The following is a 13,976-nucleotide window of genomic DNA, read 5'->3' on the forward strand; positions in this document are numbered from 1 at the left end:
ATATCTATCAGTGTTATCTGGGTCGAAAATGGTGATTCCGACGTTCGCTTTGACATGACCGATGGAGTGACGTGGTGTATGCTTGGACCAGATGCACTCTCAAAGCCTCAGAGCCAACCCACTGCCGCTCTCGGATTTCGAAAGTGGAAGAAAGATGATGAGAAAAAGGATTGTGACGAGGAAGTTGTGTGGACAGTTCAAGAGATAGAAAGAACCGCGCGCCATGTCTGGGGTCATGTTTTAGGCTTGTGAGTTCTGATCCCATTGTGTTTCGCATGCAATCCTCGCAAATCCTGACTAACATCAATTCTAATAGGCCTCATGCCTATACGACCAACGGAAATTGGGACATTGACGAAGTATCTCAATTATATATTGTCAACCAGCTTGCGGGGACCAGGATCTACAGTTTGAATGGAACTGACAGACTCAAAAGCACAAGTTCAATTATGCATATCGATCAGTCACAGGACTGGAGCATAAACCCAATACTAAGGTCCGCAAACGTACTGGTCGACCCCGAAAGCGTTAATCTCCTTGCCGAGCTATATAAATCACCGCCAGTGGTTGACATACTTGAAGAGTCGATCAGGAGCTCTCCTGAGTGGAGCCAATATACGCGTACTACCAAAAATCTATTTTATATAGACCTCAAAGGTGGTTTTAAAACGAATGCCCATCGGATTATTGGCGCCTTGACTCATTTCGAGCTGGGGGATAACAGCAAGTATCAAGCATCTGCATGTTTCGACCTAGCCCCGGGATTTAAGCCTGCCATAGGCACGGTTGACGCGGGTTACCTGATTGATGAGGTCAAGGGTAGGTACGCTTGCTTCGACTCATCCGATAACCGGATTCAGATTGGATGGGAATGTATGTGGAACATAAGACTCAAGGGTAAATCTGGAGCCTGGGAAGCAGCAGCACCTGGTGAAAGCTTTGATCAACCTTGCACATTCACTACTCCATTCAAGGCACCGCCAACAGTGGTAGCTTTTATCTTCCGGTTCTCGTCGCAGTATACAACTAGCAACCCATCGCTACGGATATCAGCAGGAGTGGGCACTACCACCACTACTGGGTTTACGATAAGGGTCAATACATTTGGTGGTAAGTCCACGAAGCAAAACCGACATAAACCTCTTTCGAATATAACTGACCAATGTACTCCTGCTCAACAGGCAGCATGGTTGATGAAATTGGTGCTATGTGGATCGCGTACGAGGCAAATGATGAGACAATTCGCTCTGGCTATTGGAATGCGATGCACCTCAAAACTGAGAATAATACTGTTTGCAACTTTTCGCCACCCTTTTCTATCAAGCCCCGCTTCTTGTTCTACGGCTTCCACCATCTTGATGTGCCTTTCGGAGGTACTTCTGCAAAGGCCTGGTGCGAGGCTACAAGATGGGACGAGAAAGGTGTGAGCTTCACGATCAAAACTCCGGAGGTACAACATCGTGCTGGGATTTCCTACATTGCGTTTTTATAATGGAATATTGGTGTTGTTGAGAAGGGTTTGGAACTACAGCTTTGAGACATTTTAACTAGAGTTGAGAGATTCATGTTTGATCTCTGAGTGACAATGGCTGTTATTTTAAATAGATTGGTATACAAAGAAGACCATGCTCCTTGATATAATTCCTAATTGCTAGAGGCTATCACGTGGCTTGGTTAATATTTCTGACAACATGTGACATATTGTTAATGTAAAGAAACACTGGCTCGAACGATATACCAATCTATGCATTCTTTGGCGACGCATTCGTTATTGCAGTATACTGTAAAACCAATAAGAGTAATACATTTGCTGTTTGATCCATTGAATCCAAACAGTACATACACTGCTATGTATATCTATACTATGGACGCACGCAATCCAATAAGTTCATGAGCAACAGGGGTAACAGGGATATCAGCCGGTCCAATCTTGAGAGCATGGCCTACAATTACAGAACCAGTAGACAAAGTACTCCATGTGCCAGATACTTCACAGATGGGCTCACCTACCGGATTAGACACACAAGATCGGCCCGGGATTCCACATCGAAGAGCAAGGTCTGGAGACAGAGTGCAGTCCAAGAAAGCCTTCTTCGGCCCGTCGCTAGTGCAGGTACCGACTACCGCAGGTGCGTTGAGCTCTTTGTTGGTAGCAACGTAGGTTGCGCATAGGAAATAGCCCTGGTCGTTGACAAGTCTTCCTTGCGAGTCAATGGAATATGGCCGCACTGAAGTTTCGCCAAAGATGGCATTGGGGTCGAATGTGGCAACATAACCGTCGGTGTCAAAAGTATGAAGGGCATCCCCTTCAATGACACTTTCTCCCGTGGCGAATATGGTAAAAGTGGGCGTGGGCATGCTCTCTGTTGTTGCGGGTACTGTAGTAGTGCCTTCGGTGGTCGTTGGTTCCACAGTTGTTGACTCAATCGTACTCAACTCCGTGATAAACGTAGTAGTCGCCGAGGTCTCCGTTGTTGCAAAAGAGGACGTCTCGAGGGATGAAGATACATAAGTCTCTGTAGACGATTCGGTGCCAACAGAAGTGGCCGAAAAATCTACGGTAGATGATGTAGCTGATACGACCGATGACGTGTCTGTTGATGCGGCCGGAATGCCTTCGGATGTCGTCGTAACTGAGGCTAAGCTTCGTGTTAGCAGATCCTAGAAACATTTATTGATGTACTTACATGGTTTGCATGGGCCTGCGACAGCAGATCTAGCAGCAAATAGGCTCAAGGCCAGACGCAAAACAACAAGAGAACGCATTTAAGCAGGTAAAAGAATGGCTGAAGTGAGTGCACGAAAACCAGTGACAAAGAAAACAGTGCTACTGCTGCATCTTTATAGTGATCCAAACTTGGCAAGCTGATAGGGGCATTTGCAACTATCTCAGGGTCTATTGAACGCCACTGTTCAATAATCTGATGGAGTTGTTGGGCTATGGTCGAAGCGAGGGCGCACTTGACCGGGTTCAGCCTAGGATTTGAAGTCAGTGTTATCTCATTGGTTGGTTTCATAACAGCTGGAAGTGACATTTAACAACCAAGACTAGTGGAAATGAGATTGATTATTTACTTTTGACTGTGCGTACTAAAATCACAAAATAATTATCCCTTGCGTAAAAGCTCCATCAGTTGAAGAGGCAGTGAAGAGGTCTTTGTAGTTGGTTTGAGCATATTGATAGTCCGAGGGTCAAATGTAGTGATGATCCCAACATAGTGCTCTTCAAAATTGATGGCATTGTCAACTTCCTTTTCCCTGATCGTAACTCTCGACCTGTTGGGAAGTTGGGTCAACATATGCTTGCGTCTGTAATTTAACGTGAGGGTGTTATCGGTGTCGTCGTTGTTCGCCGGATGAAGAGCATGAGTTTCAAGCTGTTTAGTATGGATGAAGGTCGCTGGGGCCGCAAACCACGGTGCTGAGTCCAGAAGGGTCAGGCTAAGTCATGAGTTCACTTTTTTAATGAAGAAAGACGATTAAAGTGTTTGATTCTGTCTTTTTGTTTTCGTAGAAGAAAATGCTCAATATAAAATCCTAGGTTGGTTTGCAGCATTGTATTAAATGTCCGTACAAATGGATGAGAGCAAGCGCACAACTATCGTAAGGCCCCAAACATTGTTCAGTTCAAATTTCCGTTTTATTAACACTCATTTGTTCCGCATGAGCATATTCATAACTATATTACCAACACACAGAGCATCAAATCTTCCCACCCTATGGTGTCTTATCTAAGAGCATGTTCCTGCGCTCAAGCTAATATGGAAATTTATCAGAAGATGGTCCAGAAGTTGTATTATGATTGATAAACTTGATAGAAGATGATAGTGTAAATTAATAAAGAACGTACCTTTGTTGTATTGTGAGCCAATACCAATCAACAGTTCATCTTGTCTTTTCTTCTTCTCATCCGTAATATCCGCTGAATCGGAGTCGGGGGTAGGGAATACTTTCGAGGGTACCATTGTACCTGTATTGAGAAGTGAGCCAACACCAATCAACAGTTCATCTTGTCTTTCCTTCTTCTTATCCTCAGTATCCCCTGCATGAGAATCAGAGGCAGGGAATATATCCGGGGATATGTTTGTGTCCTTATCACGACACGACTCAGCTGACCTATCAGTCGCTTTGGCACTTGATACACCAGATACGGCTCTGTACAGAGTTCCAACAAGTCTTGTTAAACGTGGCTCGTACGTGAATGAGGATAGTGTGATGGGACATACGAATTGGAAGGCATGTTGATGATGACGGGACTTGGTTACTTGTTGTGGGTTCTTGATACGATCGATTCGTGGTGTTTTGGATGTGGAAATTGGTTTAGTAAAGGCCAATATTGAGTGGTGTCGACGATGCCTTTATACCAATAGTCTATCAGTCTATCACCAACATGCAAGTATTCTTCTCAACTCAAGTGAATTAATGCTTGTCTCCTATTTGTGATAAGGCAACTCTAGAATGTCTGAATATTATGATAGGTAATATCTTTGCATGCTAGTTTGATCGACGTCACATTCATTCTTATCCCAAATCACACGCCCACTTTCATTCTGTGAGTGTTCATAGCGAATGTGATTGGCCGCTGATGATTTGTTTAGCAGCTTATCCCTGCCGACGATGAGTATCGTGTTTTCATTTTTGGGAACCAGACACGAAACTATGAAGCCAAATACCATTATAGGTGGGATAGAGCATACATGTACATCTATCAGAGCCACAAAAATGTTATTCAATTGAAACTGTCTTTATATGAGAGCAAATGTCTGTCGCCGACTTATTTCGAACTCGGTTAATATCGTATACTACACTGTGACTTCCCGCCCTGTAGTCTCTCTCATATAAGAGAGCACTCTGCGGTCAAGCTAATAGGGTAGGTTAGAAGAATGTTTCAGAGAGGGTTGATTAAGTGATGAGAATAACAAAAGACAGCAGTGAAGTATTATGATGGACTTGCTTTTGTTGAGATGTGATCCAACGCCAACCAACAATTCATCTCGTTGTTTCCTTTCCTCATCCTCAGTCTCAGCTACAGGATAGTGAGAGCTAGCGGTTCCATTCGATGGAGTCTTTGCGTCCTTGTCGGAGGGCGGCGTAGCTGAGCCATGAGTTGCATTGGCACTTGGCACATCCGATACGTCTCTGCACAGGCAGCCGTCAGCATGGTCAATCAATTAATAGGGATATGGCAATGAGACTTACGTCTTTGAGGGCATGTTTATGATGATGAGATTGTTGCTCGTTGTGGTATGATTCGTGTTGGTCCAAGGATAGAGATTGGGATGAGAAGAGTCAAGCTTGAGTGGTTTCGACAGTGACTTTATAGGTAGAAGCTTCAGCAGCAGGACACACACATTCCCTCAGCTAAAAGACAATGATACGTGTCTTACCCTTGCAACAAGGCAACAATCGAGTGCTTCCCTGTAAAGGATGGCTGACATGGTTTGAACTTGACGGGAATCGGAAATGAAATTACGACAACTTGGGTCTCGTATTGTTTGTAGCTCGCTACAGACGTGTCTGCTGTCTCCGATATCTCGTGGATTGCCCACCAAAGACTCTGATTCCGTAGCGACGTTATGTCAATGGACAGTAACCCAGCACTTTGCGCATAAGCGTTGTCATATCATTTCCCCATATGGATTTAGTTGTCTTGTGCCGTCCCGTATTTAGCGCTCTTAATCAGGTACGACATCAGATCAGGTAGGTGGACATGATAGGTCCGTGACGTTTCGTAGCCCCTCTTAATGACCTCAGTTCCAGGTCTACGGAGTAGGTCTGTCAGCTTTTACACCCCCAAGCCGTTATATTACCCCGGCCTTCTCCCCTTGTCATACACATCACTGACTACCGATCCCGGTTGCTTGGCCCCTTGCTTTGAGTCTTATTTGGACCCAGCCCAGACATGTGTGCCTCACACATCAAACCACTTATGATTTTGCGAAATGATTGGCCGTTTGTCTTGTAGATAAATTTGATAGGCCTGTGACGACTTGCAGCGTGTTTTGAGGCGCCAATCGTTCAAATGACCCACTTTAAAACCAATCTTCGATGAGATGTTGGTTACACAGTTCATTGCCTGTTGTGGTTCGCAAAAGGACGTATCTTTCCCAGCCTGACTGTTGGAATACTTAAGGGACGGCAGTGTCAGACTTAATTCTGACTGAAATCACCATCTCACTCTCATCTCTTTTCTACAGACTCCCTTTCAACGTCCTTTTACCATTATCACTAGTTCGTGTCTGATGCTCAACCATGTCTCAGGTACCAGCGGAACTTATCAACGTTCCGCCTGAATTATTCCCACGGTTGGAGGATGACAAACACCTTCGTACTAAGCACAAAGACCGGTGGGACCTACTTAGACCAGTAATTGTCGAGTTGTATACTGGCAATTATGGAAAGAACGACAAGCCACCCACCATCGCCCAGATTGTCGCTTTTATGAAGAAACACTATTCGTTCCATGCTGCGTGAGTTTTTGCACCATTCCTTCACTGTTAATCCAACATCCTTCGAGCTTTGCTGTTTTGGCAATCCTTACTAACAATGCCCTGGGCAGGGCGAGCGAATATCCCCATCACTTCCGGGCCTGGAAGGTGAGCGACCGGCGTCTGACCAAGGCCAAGCTGAACGAGATCGCTGTGGCTTTGGAAAGGCGTCCTACAGCCGAGATAAGTACTTCCAAAGTTTCACTCAAGCGCGGTGCTTGTGAAGCAAAGCTTGATGTCCGACAAGTCAAACGACATCTGGCAAATAACACTTCTTCTTCAAAACCCGAGATCATGCAGTCAGGGTGGTACGTTCTTTTCTCTTTCAAATTGCTCTTAGTTACTGACATCAACAAGGCTATCCTCTTGGACCTTACCATATGCTGCGTTTGTATCAACATTACCCAAGAATCCCGACGCCGCCTCTCCTTATGGGACACAGTCAGCAACACCCGGTTATCTAGGGATCAGTAACTCTAACATAACGTCCCCTCATGGTGAAGGCGCCGGTCCATCTCCAAATACGCAGCTTCTTCTTCAGAGAGCAAGAGACCATCGGACGAGCCTATTTTTGCAGGGACGTTTGGAGGATCTTATCATCAGTATGAGCCAAGACGATCGGAGGCAGGTCAGCCATTCATTATCTTGTACTGAAACCTTGGAAACGTAAGCTAACCGCTTAACTTCTACAGAATCTGTGTTGACTATTTTCACGAGTTTTATATGCACGGCTTCCTTACTGCGAAGAACTGGAGGTCTCCACCGTCAATCATCAATGTTCCGACACCATCTGGCTTCACACCGTCAGCCTCTTTCGAATTCCCTTCGAGTCCATTATTGACAGATGCCTCAAATCATATCGACATCATCAATCCACCAACCAATCTATGTCGGTGGTCCATTCATGTCGAGGAAATCGACTATGAACCACTTTCAGAGGAGCAGCCTGATTCATTACCAACATCCATGTCATTTCCGGAATGTCTTCAAAACTCTATCTCAACAGGAGACTTCACAGAACTTCGGAATGACAATTTGCCTCTTTCTCACGAGACCATCGTCCACTCTTTGACTAAGAATCCTAAGGCTCTCGAACTTGACTCTTGGAAACTGGCAATCATGGCCGGCAACGATGATTTGCTATACCATTTGGGGAGGGGGAAAAACAGAAAGCAAATTCAGGAAGAGGTCAAATCAATATACCCATATCACCTTGCAGCTTCATTTCTCAATGGAGGCGGCCCGTGTTGCGCGATTTTTGATGCCTTGGACAAGGTAGTAGGGCGCTTATATTTGCTTCAACACAATATCAATGACTTGGGACATACAATTTTGGATTCACTATTGGTTTCAATCTTGCGCTCACATACGAGCGTCCAACCGGAGATGGTCAGCGACGAGTTTCGAGCACTTTCGAGGTTCCCCGGCGAAGAAAAGGACATCTGCGGCAGGTGGGACGCTGACAGTCCTGAGGTACGGGGACTCTTTTCTCAAGGCTATGCCAGGATTCCTACCAGATGGAAACATCCTTTTTGCCATTCCGCCGTACAAGCAGTATGTCACTGCGCGTTGTCATTATTCGCACCCATGACCCGTGCCAACATAGACTGCCTGAGTGGTCTTTTCGTACGCCGTTGTACAGAGTGCGGTATGGAGCTTAGATTGGGGCCACTTCATGCACTTGTTACGACAGCCTTCTTCTTGGGGCAGTCCGGCATGTCAGGAGAGACATTATTCGGACCTCTGGCTATTCTTGTATGTCTCATCCACATGGACGTCGATGTCAATATGAGAATGGACATTTCAGTTGAGGAGATACTACGGACGTCGGAAGCGGGACAATGCCGCCATAGACCCATGACGGCATCTGAGATGATGCTGTGTGTCCCTGCGAGTGTTGTTCACAATTGGACCAATGCTTGTCAGGTTGGTTGGGACTGCCTGCTGCATACACTACGTTTGGCAGAGGCCCGCTCGTCGGACACGGAGAATCCGTATCGAGACGATCGCGATAGTCCAGAGAGTGAATTGTCAGCGCGTGGAATAGACGGCGAATCGCAATCTTCTAAATGTGGATTGCTGGACTTCCACTACAACACAGCATTCAAGTGCACCCATAAAAAGATTGGAATTATGTGGGCCACGATACAAGCGGAATTTTTAACGTATCGTCGATTGACGGTCAACGACCTCTGGATCTCCGAAAAGTTTCAAATGCTGGCATTGCAGGCCTGGCTCAAAGGTGAGACACAAGGTTTCAATACGCCGCTGGTGGTGCAAGGTATGATGAAGACATATTCAAGGTGCGGCTGGTTCTACGAAGACAAGTATAACCCTTTCACGATTGCAACAACCTCGGACGTTTGCAAGGAGTGGTTTGCCAATCTTAACGATTATAAAAGGACAACATTTATTCCTGAGGTAGGTGTTTAGGAGCAATAATGTACCTTTATGTTTATCAATTCCGATAAGCTACAGCAGTGGCGAAGTTGTGCTTGATAGACCAGTACCTATCCTGAATAAAACACTCCAAGCAGAATGCAACATGTATCTAGAGCGGCATGTTCTTCCTTTTGGTCTACCGGCATATCCCACTTTACCATCTCAAGCCTCAAGCATACATGTTAGTATGGGTGACGAGTACAGGCATGCTGACCGGCCTGCAGATCTCAGACAGTGATTTTTTCAGCCTGCGCAGTGTGTCAATCATTTCCATATCGAGGTGAAATTGTCTCTGGCATTCAACACCCATCACACAGTCGAAAAACAGGCCATATTCCTTATACTAGAGGGTGGTTACCTGACCAAAACTTGCCACGGGATACTAGCGCTTAGTATTTACGCAATATTTACAAATGATTCTGAAGTTTAACTGAACTGTTGGCCCTAATAGAGCGCTTCGGCCCGCGACGCTAGACCATCAGCTCGCCACGGGCGGCGTTGCTAGACGCCTAGTCGAGAGCTGACTGTAGGTATGGCTGAGACATTGAAAGACATTCACGCATGATTGGCCAATTCAATTTATCCAAGCCTGCGTCTTCAACCCTTTAGAAACATACGGTCGAATATCACACGGAATATTGACACTAGCAAAGTCTATTGTGCCTCTTTTCCTAGTAACTTTGTTACCGTGGACGAAACCCCTCAGCAACTTGCTCGAGCTCATTGCGACATGTCGGAACATTATTCAGACTACTGTTCAGCTGTAGATCGGACGCCAATCACCCCTCAATTCATCCGCTGCAAATGTCTTGAAAGAGAGTAAATCTTTGAGCTTTGACCGCCAATCCAACCTCAGCTCCAAGCTAGCAGAGACATGCAGAAACATGTCGACATACGTTTTTTTCGATTGGTTATCAGCAACGCATGGCTTGGAAAGGTCTTGGACATGCATTCCCAAGTCGACGAGACGTAATGATCGACTCTTAGAAGATGATGGAAGATGGAAATGGATGGAAGAGATGAAAGGTGAAAGAGGAGAAATATGACTGAGCTCGAGCTATAAAAGAGTGCTTCAGTCCTTGTGATACATTCTCTATTCTCCTCATCCATCACCATCTTCTCTACCTCTTCACTCTTCTACATCTTTATATACACAAGCCACACTTCAAGTCACCATGTTTGTCTACCAAGGAAAGCTCAACTGGTACCACTACGGCAAAGATGAGACCTTCGTCATCATCCTGCCCAGCGGCCCAGTCCGAGTCGGCGACAGCGTCTACCTCTTCTCCCAATGGACAGAAGATGCCCAAGGCCGCAAGAAGCAGAATTGGTTCCAGACCATCAGCGTCGACTCTGTAACCCAGACCGACAGCAGTGATGTCACCTTTGTCCTCAAGGGCTCATGGTACAACTTCACCATCACCACCAAGGGCGGTTACAAAGACCTCAGCGTCATCATGAGAAACCCCCAAGGTGGCGTCAGCTCACCCATGTCTTTGAACCGCATCTGGGAGTCCAAGCAGGAGCTCACAGGTACCACGCGTGTCTGGACTGGCAAGTTCAAGTGGATGCACTTTGCAGACAATGAGCCTGCCATTTTCATCGTTCCTGATGGTTTTGGTGAGGGCAAGCCTATTCTGTCTACATGGCAGTGGACAAAGGCCTCCAGCGGAAAAACCAAGGACCCTTCTTTCCGTGACGCCGTTCAGAAGAACGTCACTGGCCTTGACAGCGACACTGTCAAGTTCTCTTACCACTCTTACTACGATATTAACTGTACCTGGGATGCCAACAAGGATCAGCTTGATGTGCACGTCACAGAAGGTAGCCATACCGAGGATGTCGGAGACATGGTTCGCTCGGCCATCATTGAGCGCAAGAAGCACATTCAGTATGTATCACCTGAATCCAGTTCAAATCAATCCTAACCATCGTCGCAGTGATGTCGAACCCGTTGAGCCTAAGCCCGAGAAGGGCGAGTGTGAGCTTCGCAAGCCACAGCCTCAGGCAACTCTGCCACGCATCCAGGACCCTATGCCATTCCCCAAGGGCCTCCTCGAGACGCTGGCCCATACGGCTGCCTTTGTCGATCAAGCAGGATACTTGGCCAAGTATGCTTTGGATGTATGTTTTCCCGCACGTGAATGTTTCATTCGGCATATGCTAAAAGTTACAGCACTTTTCCGCCCTGGACGCCGATTACCACGTCCAACTCGAAAAGGTCAAGGCCAAGGAGGCCGAGATCACCAACCTCAAGAAGACTGTTGAGGATCTCACCGGCGACCGCAGCGCCGCAAAGGCTCAAGTCGAGGAGTTGCAAAAGCAGCTCGAGCAAGCCAACAAGGACATGCAGGGACTCCGCAACCAAATCGCCGAACTCAATGAGTGGATCAAGAAGGATATGGCTAAGGATGAGAAGGTTCGCAAGGTCCTTGAAGAAACGCAGAAGAAGGTCGAGGCTCTCATGGAAGAGAAGAGCAACCTCCGAAAGGAGCTTGATACTGCCAACGCGACCATCTCCGAGCTCAATGCTCGCATTGCGGATTACCAGAAGCAGATCATCCAGCGCGACACTGAGATTTCTCGCCTCAGGGCTGAAAACGCCGCGCAGGTGGAGATGAACAAGAGCCTGACTGCAAAGAACGGCGCCCTCACCAAGGAAGTCGAAGACCTCAAGGTTTCCGAGGCATCACTGCAGGAAGACCTCAGACGCGCCAAGATCAGAATTGAAGAGTTGGTTGTCAAGAACAAGGAGGCGCGAGGACAAATTACGACAGCTAACAAAGAGAGGGACGACGCAAATCTCAAACTCAAGAGTGCTGACGAGGAGCGTACCAAAGCGGTTGAGAAGCTTGAGGACTATAAGCAGAAGATGTACGATCAAGGTATTGATCTGGATTGAGGCCAGAGGCGCTCATCTCCAAGGGATGGGCCTTGTTTGCATAAGGATTGGAGATATTGGTGGATTTTGGGGGCGGTCTGTTTGACGGCTTGGGAACTGAGAAAGAGGTGGACGGCGGATAGGACTTGACTTGAGAAATGAAACCAGCCAAACGAAATCAAGTTTATCGAATGAGTCGCTTAGTATTCCAATCATGTGTGACAATGCTATTCTATATCTTGACAAAGGTGTATCCTATCCATCTAATCAACATAAGAGATCCTGACTATATCCATTCTAAATACTCCAATAATATTTGTAACTAAATTCAAATCGTTTCTCAGATCACACTCTCTAAGCGCTGCTCATGACAGGTCCAGACTGGCTTCCCTCGGGTTGGGAAGACTTTTCAGCCTCTTCTATGGCAGCCTTTCCCTTCTTTCCGAGGAAGGGGAAGAAGAAGTAAGGGTGGAATATGGTCAAGGTCCACACAGAGATGAGAATCATGGTACCGTCGAGGATGAGGAATGTGGTTTCGTTTTGCATGAGGGTGCTTCCCCAGCCCATTTGCATTTCGGGAATACTGTGAGATTTGTTAGTATCAGGAATCCAAGTAGAGTTATGTCATGACTTACCGATAGATGCAACGGATGATGATAGCAACGTAAGCAGCTGTCAGAGCAAAGACAAACATTTTTGTCTTCTTGTCACTCGCTCTGATAACCTTGACATCTGCTCCCACACCGTGCTCCTCGCCAGCTCGTACAGCAGCGCCCTTCTTGATAGCCTTGTGTCTCCTCCAGATGTAGACAAGCATCAAGCCACCACAGAAGATCATGTTTGCCATTTGAAAGACGACACCAGCGACGAGCATGGCAGATCCAACATCAAGCAGATTCTGGTTCGCATTTTCTCCATTCGTCGCGGCCGAAGAGATACCACCGCCTGCAGCTTGGATGACAATCGAGAAAAGATCGGTACCGACGAAAACCCAGGGGTACAAAACTGGCTTGATGAAACTGTACTCGCGACCGTACCAGAGGACGAGGTGTTTGAATGTGATGGAAATCGCAGCAGCGACCAGTGTCGGACCGAGAATGAGAAGGACAAGCTGAATGACGAAAGCGTTGTAGACCCATGGATTCGAACTCATGACAACGCGACCGCAGTAGCCTACCAGTTCAAAGATGGTACCGATCGCCAGCCATATCATGTAGGACCATGTTCGTGCTCGAATACCGAAGTATATCTGTGGGATGAGAGCCAGCGCGTGGGCTACGACGAAAAAGATACAAGCGCCGAGATTGAAGTAATCGCCGTAGAGGGAGGCTTCGACGGGACATCGTTCTGAGACGCCATCGGCGCAGTTCTCGTAGTTTGGTTGGAAGTATGTCGAGTTTGGATCGGACGAAGACATGATGGCGATGTCAAGAGAAGGGAAGGAGGAAAACACAGGAAAAGGTGCGGGTCAAGTATTATTTGTGTACATTCTAAAGAGTCGGGCAGTCATCATCCGTGGGGCAATGCATGGAGAAGAGGAAGAAAGGAATGGTTAAGTGGAGGCATGTAAGAGCCAAGACTTGAGAGGAATAAGCGAGGTGCGTATCAATATCTTGGCGTTTAATGTCGACATTCTGTCTCATATAGCAGACACTTGGACATTCCAGGTAGTCAACTATTAGCAAAGGTCTCTCACATAACGTAACCAAGATATAAATTATTTGTAGATATTCACAAGAGTAGAATATCTTGTCATTGGTAAATAAAGAAAACTTAGGCAACTTGTCGGTAATCTTGAACCCACCTTTATTCTTCTTGGCAATCACCATGATTGGCCGATCCCTGTCTCGTTAGACCTCGCGTTCGCTTTCATGGTCGCGTTTCTCGGGTCCGCTTGGACAAAGGAACAAGGATCGGATATAAGATTACGACGCAAACACAGCCCACATGTAAGATTTCCTACATCCTCACTTGATTCCTTCGTAGTGGTGGTAAGCAAAATAAGCATAAAATAACATTCTATCAAGGGCTGCATTTTACTTTTTCATGGTGGAGATGCAAAACAGTAAAACCTATGACAGCTGACTTCCATTGGTAACAGCGTCAAGATTAGCGAGCCGAGTGACTCACTTGCTGTGTTACTTGGGTCGCATTATATTTTAATT

The 13,976-nt window shown here is 46.5% G+C and overlaps 6 protein-coding genes across 6 annotated transcripts; 3 read left to right on the plus strand and 3 right to left on the minus strand.

Annotated features, from left to right (window-relative positions):
• Window positions 1–91: 91 nt before the first annotated feature.
• On the plus strand, window positions 92–1,492 carry FGSG_04522 (uncharacterized protein; the record flags this gene model as incomplete). Its single annotated transcript, XM_011322764.1, has 3 exons — window positions 92–186; window positions 317–1,110; window positions 1,182–1,492. The coding sequence occupies 3 exons, from the start codon at window positions 92–94 to the stop codon at window positions 1,490–1,492; spliced, it is 1,200 nt and encodes a 399-aa protein (XP_011321066.1).
• Window positions 1,493–1,857: 365 nt separating this feature from the next.
• FGSG_04521 (uncharacterized protein) lies at window positions 1,858–2,766 on the minus strand (the record flags this gene model as incomplete). The annotated part of the gene is made up of 3 exons (XM_011322765.1): window positions 1,858–1,943; window positions 2,007–2,639; window positions 2,688–2,766. 3 exons carry the CDS (start codon window positions 2,764–2,766, stop codon window positions 1,858–1,860), a joined length of 798 nt encoding a protein of 265 aa, XP_011321067.1.
• An 857-nt stretch (window positions 2,767–3,623) lies between these two features.
• On the minus strand, window positions 3,624–4,325 carry FGSG_04520 (uncharacterized protein). The gene is made up of 3 exons (XM_011322766.1): window positions 4,227–4,325; window positions 3,851–4,155; window positions 3,624–3,756 (listed from the first exon to the last, which is right to left on the minus strand). The coding sequence occupies exons 2-3, from the start codon at window positions 3,963–3,965 to the stop codon at window positions 3,752–3,754; spliced, it is 120 nt and encodes a 39-aa protein (XP_011321068.1). The 5' UTR covers window positions 3,966–4,155; window positions 4,227–4,325; the 3' UTR covers window positions 3,624–3,751.
• A 1,927-nt stretch (window positions 4,326–6,252) lies between these two features.
• On the plus strand, window positions 6,253–8,921 carry FGSG_04519 (uncharacterized protein; the record flags this gene model as incomplete). Its single annotated transcript, XM_011322767.1, has 4 exons — window positions 6,253–6,470; window positions 6,560–6,796; window positions 6,846–7,154; window positions 7,244–8,921. The coding sequence occupies 4 exons, from the start codon at window positions 6,253–6,255 to the stop codon at window positions 8,919–8,921; spliced, it is 2,442 nt and encodes an 813-aa protein (XP_011321069.1).
• Window positions 8,922–10,105: 1,184 nt separating this feature from the next.
• Window positions 10,106–11,832, plus strand: FGSG_04518 (uncharacterized protein; the record flags this gene model as incomplete). Its single annotated transcript, XM_011322768.1, has 3 exons — window positions 10,106–10,821; window positions 10,871–11,054; window positions 11,107–11,832. The coding sequence occupies 3 exons, from the start codon at window positions 10,106–10,108 to the stop codon at window positions 11,830–11,832; spliced, it is 1,626 nt and encodes a 541-aa protein (XP_011321070.1).
• Window positions 11,833–12,165: 333 nt separating this feature from the next.
• On the minus strand, window positions 12,166–13,228 carry FGSG_04517 (uncharacterized protein; the record flags this gene model as incomplete). The annotated part of the gene is made up of 2 exons (XM_011322769.1): window positions 12,166–12,394; window positions 12,447–13,228. 2 exons carry the CDS (start codon window positions 13,226–13,228, stop codon window positions 12,166–12,168), a joined length of 1,011 nt encoding a protein of 336 aa, XP_011321071.1.
• Between the last annotated feature and the right edge of the window lie 748 nt (window positions 13,229–13,976).

This window comes from Fusarium graminearum, chromosome 2, assembly GCF_000240135.3.
Source record: "Fusarium graminearum PH-1 chromosome 2, whole genome shotgun sequence".
In the NCBI taxonomy this organism is placed as follows: domain Eukaryota; kingdom Fungi; phylum Ascomycota; class Sordariomycetes; order Hypocreales; family Nectriaceae; genus Fusarium; species Fusarium graminearum.

Excerpts from the sequence above, each read along its gene's own strand:
- FGSG_04520 (XM_011322766.1), bottom strand. The coding sequence starts at position 3,965 with ATGGTACCCTCGAAAGTATTCCCTACCCCCGACTCCGATTCAGCGGAT.